Source organism: Dendrobates tinctorius, unplaced genomic scaffold (assembly GCF_039654945.1).
Source record: "Dendrobates tinctorius isolate UK_male_01 unplaced genomic scaffold, ASM3965494v1 ptg000143l, whole genome shotgun sequence".
Lineage (NCBI taxonomy): Eukaryota > Metazoa > Chordata > Amphibia > Anura > Dendrobatidae > Dendrobates > Dendrobates tinctorius.
The window spans coordinates 30965388-30971834 of record NW_027361810.1 but is presented as its reverse complement, the minus strand read 5'-3'; the positions used below and the strand labels follow the sequence as shown (position 1 = coordinate 30971834).

The 6447-nt window shown below is 48.0% G+C and overlaps 1 protein-coding gene across 5 annotated transcripts in view; it reads right to left on the bottom strand.

Moving 5' to 3' along the window:
• Positions 1 to 75: 75 nt before the first annotated feature.
• Positions 76 to 6447, bottom strand: part of MARCHF7 (membrane associated ring-CH-type finger 7) — a 35907-nt gene continuing 29535 nt past the window's right edge. For all 5 annotated transcript variants that reach the window (XR_012220335.1, XR_012220336.1, XM_073545712.1 and 2 more), the window contains 2 exons: positions 6194 to 6242; positions 76 to 1056 (listed from right to left, as the gene is read on the bottom strand). Coding sequence is in view for 3 of the 5 variants with exons in the window: in XM_073545712.1 (XP_073401813.1) it covers positions 1001 to 1056; positions 6194 to 6242 (105 nt within the window). In the remaining 2 variants the exon portion in view is untranslated. The remainder of the gene's footprint in view (positions 1057 to 6193; positions 6243 to 6447) is intronic.

Genomic DNA, 6447 nt, shown 5'->3' with positions numbered 1-6447 from the left:
GTGTCATTTGAGGGGAAATTAGCAACCTCCTTAATATTCAATGCAATGACGTAAGCAAATAAAAGGGAGCAGTCATTGGTTTCGTACATCTTTATTATTTTTATCATACAACTAAAACATCAATGTGCATTTAGTGAATATACAAGGGTCTACAATTTTAGCAATTACAAGTGTTTAAAAATTTTTCTTCTTTATCATTTATATTTTTGCAAAGTTTTTTTTGGAAAATGTGCTATATACTTAAAGTCAGGAAAGAGGAGGGGGAAGAAAATTTATCAAGTCAACTTCAAAGTAACGGCTTGGTATTAAATGGAAAGGCAGATCTGAAAAGAACAGATGTACAAGTCCCTCTTCTATTAAACCGTCAACACTGGAGGCAAGACGTTCTATAAAACAAGAGCCTGCAATATAAGGCGCGGGGGGCTTCATCCTGTAGTGATCACATTACAATTTTATCCCCTCCCCCAATTCATATGATCGAGTTGCTAATCTTTTTCGAGTACCCATTACTTACAGAACAGAGGCAGTTTTGGTAGGCTGAATATTGGCTTGGCCTACAATTGTTGAGGCTTCAGTATATAGTCTCTGAGGCCATTGAGACCTGGTAAACCCATGAACTGGTGTGCAGTGCGAAGAGCACCCCCTTCACTATACACAGGTGACAGCTGAATTACATGAATAGGAGCAGAAGTTCTGATTACATAGCACATAAAAAAAAAAAAAACAAAAAAACAAAAAAGACATTGCAGCAGACAGTCACAAATTCAGCAGCAAACATGGAAAAGAGGAAAAATAAAAATAAGCAAAAAGAATTAAAGGTTCAAGAGGCCAAACTAGGTTTGACAGATGCAATATTAGAAAATTACTCAAGTGCAACAAGTGACCAAGGGGCAAAACAGTGAGTGATGCAACAGGAATGCCAGGAATGGGCACAAACAGAAATGCAAAGAATGGACTTTCTTATGAAGACTCCTTTAAGTGTCAAATCCTTTACTGTTCTTTACACTCGTTCATCCTCCGAATCATCATCATCATCATCATCGTCATCTTCTGATGCTAAAAAAAAAAAAAAAAAAAAAAAAAAAAAAAAAAGCGAAACTAAATGTTAGGGTTTTAAAAAGGCATACAGATCTTGCACCCATAGTGTTCTCATCTGAACCTGTCCCTTCATGAAGTCTTTGGCTCTAGCATTATGTTGTGTCCCCTCTGGTTCTAGACAGACTGGGCTGTTGATTTACAGTACACATTGTGCTGAAAACACAGGATTTTTGGGTTGCTTACCGTAAAATCTGTTTCTCGGAGCCTTTATTGGGGGGAAACAGAGCATGGGTGTATGCTGCTGACACTATGCACAAAAAAGATAGCTCCTCCTCCGCAGTGTACACCCCACCGACTGGCAGGGTATTCCTCAGTTAGTGAGAAAGCAGTAGGAGAAGTAACAGAATAGATTGTTCAGTTTTCAAACAACTCAACTGTAACCAGTTACTTCTCCTACTGCTTTCTCACTAACTGAGGAATACCCTGCCAGTCGGTGGGGTGTACACTGCGGAGGAGGAGCTATCTTTTTTGTGCATAGTGTCAGCAGCATACACCCATGCTCTGTTTCCCCCCAATAAAGGCTCCGAGAAACAGATTTTACGGTAAGCAACCCAAAAATCCTGTTTTCTCGTTCGCCTTATTGGGGACACAGACCATGGGATGTACCAAAGCAGTCCCTGGGGTGGGAAACAAACTTCCATCAGGCCAGTGGACTCATCACCGCTGCCTGCAGAATCCTCCTACCTAGGCTGGCGTCCGCCGAAGCGTAGGTGTGGACCTTGTAGAGTTTCACAAACGTGTGAACCGGAGACCAGGTTGCAGCTTTGCAAAGCTGCAGCGCGGAGGCTGTGGCATACCGCCCAGGAAGCACCCACTGCCCGGGTAGAGTGCGCTCTGATCCCCAGAGGGGGCCCACTCGATGTTTAACCCAGTAGGCCTCCAAAATTGCCGATCTGATCCAGCGAGCAATAGTAGCTTTGGAAGCCAGGTGTCCTTTCCACGCCCATCTGGAATGACGAAAAGAGAGTCTTTCGCAAGGAAGTCGTCCTAGACTCATCGCCCTGACCAGATCCAGCTTGTTCAGGGACCGCTCCCGAGGGTGAGTAGGACTCTGACAGAAGGACGGCAGAACAATATCCTCATTGAGGTGAAAGGAGGACACCACCTTCAGAAGAAAAGAGGGCGGAGGCCGCAGAACTACCTTGTCCTGGTGAAGTACCAAGACAGGAGTGCGGCAAGAAAGCCGCCAATTCTGACACACGCTGGATGGAAGTGATGGCCACCAGAAAAGCTACCTTCCAAGAAAGGAGAGAAAGGGAAACATCCCTGAGAGGTTCAAAAGGAGAACCTTGCAGAACCTCAAGAACCGGATTAAGATCCCATGGATCCACGGGCGCTCGATATGGAGGAGCCGTGTGAGCCACGCCCTGAAGAAAGGTTTTGACCTGAGGGCAGGAGGCCAACGTCTTCTGAAACAAAATGGACAGCGCCGAAACTTGACCCTTCAAGGAACTGAGCAAGCCCCGCATCCAGCCCTGCCTGAAGAAACGCCAGAACGGAAGGGAGTGAAAAGCACATGGGCGTGATGTTATTGGCCTCACACCAAGTGAAATAGGCCTTCCAAGTACGGTAGTAAATTTTGGAAGATGATGGCTTCCTGGCTCGGATCATGGTATGAATTATTCGACCGGAGAATCCTGCTCGTTTCAAAACCTCGGTCTCAGCCACGCCGTTAAATTGAGCGGCCGAGAATTGGGGTGGCAAATTGGGCCTTGAGACCGCAGATCTGCCCTGTCTGGAAGCTTCCAGGGGGCGTCCGCGAGAAGGTTGACAATGTCCGCAAACCAAGACCTTCTGGGCCAATTCGGGGCGATGAGAATGACTGGAATTCCTTCTGCTTTGATCTTCAACAGCTTGGGAAGAAGAGGTAGGGGAGCTCAAACTGCAACCAAGGAACGGCCAGAGTGTCGGCGCCCACTGCGAGGGGATCTCGAGTCCTGGATACAAACTGTGGGACTTTCCTGTTGAGGCGAGAAGCTAGCAGATCTACGTCCGGGGTTCCCCAACGACGGCAGAGCTGAAGAAATACCTCCGGATGTAGGGAGGGACCACTCTCCTGCCGCGAGACCCTCGCGGCTGAGAAAATCGTCGGCCCAGTTGTCTACGCCGGGAATGTGTACCGCGGAGATTGTCGGTACCGAAATCTCTGCCCACCGAAGGATCTTGGACACTTCTGCCAGGGCTGACACACTCCGTGTCCCTCCTTGGCGGTTGACATATGCCACCGCTGTGGCATTGTCTGTCTGAATCCGGACAGGCAGGCCCCTGAGGAGCCTCTCCCAGTGGACGAGAGCCAGATGGATCGCTCGTATCTCTAGGACGTTGATCGGCAGAGCAGATTCCTGAGTCGACCAACGACCTTGAACAGTGTGATGGCGGAACACTGCACCCCAGCCGAGGAAGCTGGCATCCATTGTTACAATCTGCCAGTGAACGGGAAGAAAAGACTGCCCCAAGAGGATGAGAGGTGACGTCAACCACCAGTTGAGTGACCGCTTGATCCGGCCTGAAAGACAAACTGGGCGATCCAGGGACAGAGCAGACCTGTTCCACCTCGACAAAATGGCGTGTTGGAGGGAAGTTTGCGATTGCAAGAAGAGCATGCAAAGAACTTGACTAGAGTGCAGGGCGGTTACGGTCATATTTGGAGTTAGACAGTGAAACCTGAGGTAGTGCCGGAAGGTTGGGGGACAGGGTGCGGAGAAGGGTGTCAGCCTGCAGAAGCAGAGCTACTCACGGTCCGGTGACCCCTGAGACGAAGGTATCCACCTCTCTGCAGATGCGGGACGCGCGATATCCGTCTGACAGGCTGTGCGACTGCAAAGATGGCGACCGTCAGAGGAAACAGGGAAAAACGCGCTCCCAGGGAAGGAGGGTGGAGATAACCGGCTGCCGAATCCGGCGCCTCCCCTGGCCAGGAACAGGCTGAGAAGGGCGGTGGGAGGGCCTGGAACGAGCGGGAGAGAAGCCCGCTTAGAAGAAAGGGGCGGGGGGCATAGCCGCGACGCTAAGGTAGGCCCGACAGAAGCCGGGGCCTAAATTACTAGCAGCGGCCGCCTGTCAGCAAGGGGTCGGCGCGGAGGTGCCGCAATGTGAGCGCCGCCGCGCGAGGACCCTGGAATACCCGATCGGAGTGTCGGGGAGAAGAGGACGGTGAAGGGGCTGGCTGTAGGAGCAGGATGGGCGCAGGAGTTTGCAGCGCCACCGCATCCCTGCTCCAGGGAAGACGCTGCAAACGTGCCCTCGGGGAGGAATGCTGCAGGCCAAAGGGTCCCCATACTTACCCGTCCCGGGCCCCGAATCCTGAAGAAAGTACCTGTACCTGAAGAGTCTTAGTCTCATCCAACCGACAGGCTCTGGTAGGCGATTGGATGGGAGACTGGCGACGAGGACCCTCTGGATCGCATCTTCGTGTTGGCGTCCGCCTGGAAGGCTGGTGGTCCTGCTACGGAGAACTGAGGATACGGGGTGGCAGTACATGCCGTACTCCGACTCCTTGTGGGAGTACAGATGTGACCATTCACACTGTATCCCTCCGGGAAAACCTGAAAAGGAACGATGCACATCGAGGTAGATATGGGTCTAATTAAAGACCCGTGTCCACCTCCTACTGACACTAAGCTAAACTGAGGAATTCCATGTCGGTCGGTGGGGTGTACACTACGGAGGAGGAGCTAACCTTTTTTGTGCATAGTGTCAGCCTCCTAGTGGCAGCAGCATACACCCATGGTCTCTGTGTCCCCCAATAAGGCGAACGAGAAATTTATGTTTATTTAAAGGCTTGTTTCTACTTTAATACTTGAATGTGAAGTTACACATCAGAATTGTTAGGGAAAAAAAAAAAAAAAAAAAAAAAAAAAGTTAAATTCCCTTTGTCAAAAAGGGTTATTCACTACCCACAGAATATGGGATAACTTGCTGATTGCCAGCAGTTGGACCCAAAGCAATGTCAGAGATCCCAAAGAACAGGGCTGTGCAGAGCCTAATCTGAATGGAGCAGATGCAAACATGCGTGACCTCTGCTCCAACCACTCTCTATGAGACATCCAGAAAGAGCGCAGTATTTTGCCTTCTCCAGCAGTCCTATAGGCTATGAATTGAGGGATGGTTGACCATCTGTACCTCTGCTCCATTCAGATCAGGATCTGTGCAGTGTAGTAGTTGAGATCACTTGGTGTCCAAGAAGTCACCATTTATATTTGCTGATCACTAGGAGTCCAATTTAAAAAAGATTCCTTAACTGTTTTTTTTTTTTTATGTCTGTCTTTTCCCCACATCAGTCTGAATTGAATAGAAGTCTTGATGTTTCCACACTGGCAGTTTTAGGCCGGGGTCCCACTTGCGAGTGCAATGCAAGAAACCGGCGCCAGTCTCTCACATCAATACCCTGCACTGCCGCCGACACTCGGGACCAAAGTGTGCAGCTGCATAGAAATACATGCAGTTGGAGAACTCTGGTCCAGAGTTCCGGGTATTGATGCGCGAGTTTCTCGCATCACACTTGCGAGTGTGATCCCCGGCCTTACATTTATACTTTCCATTGTTTCAGGAAACAAACATTAGCTGCAATGAACCGATTAACCCTAACTTGTGTTAAGCATCTAATCAGCTTGTGCAAAGGTAATTATGAAGAGTGGAGGAGAGCTGTGACATCTACTGTGGTTAATGGATCTTGTGTGGACATTGACACTAGGTGATGTCACAGCTCTCCCACTCCCTCTCTTTACAATGTACAATGACCTTTGTGCACACATTATAATATTTATTTTCATATAGCGCCAACATATTCTGCAGCACTTTACAGTTTGCACACATCATTGCTGTCCCTGATGGGGCTCACAATCTAAATTCGATGCTTCAATAGAAAAGATCAGAGACCAAATCTGTTCATGGCAGAAATATACATATTTTTCAAAAGTAGGTGAAAAACAAACCAAAACCACGAGACATCTCTTCTGAAAATCTGATTTACACAATATGTAATTTTATAATGAGAGGTTCCCTTTAGAGAAAAACAATGGATTCAAAAGACCTTCATGTAGACAGAAGGACAGTGTAGAGGACATGGCTAAAATGCTAAAATGACAGAACTTACTTTCAAGATCTTCCATATGTGCTTGAAGGGTCCGAGCAAGGTTAATAAACTGAAAAATAAAAAAAAAAATAAAAAAATTACACAAGGTCAAAAACAGCATTAATAGACATGGATAGTACGATTAAAAATTTTTCTCTTAAGGATTTTTGTATTCCCTTCCACATCACTTTAACAGGGAACCGATCACGTCACCCAAACGTTATAGCCTGAGGATTAACCCCATGTCTGCAGGCCAACAGCCCAGCTGCCAGGAG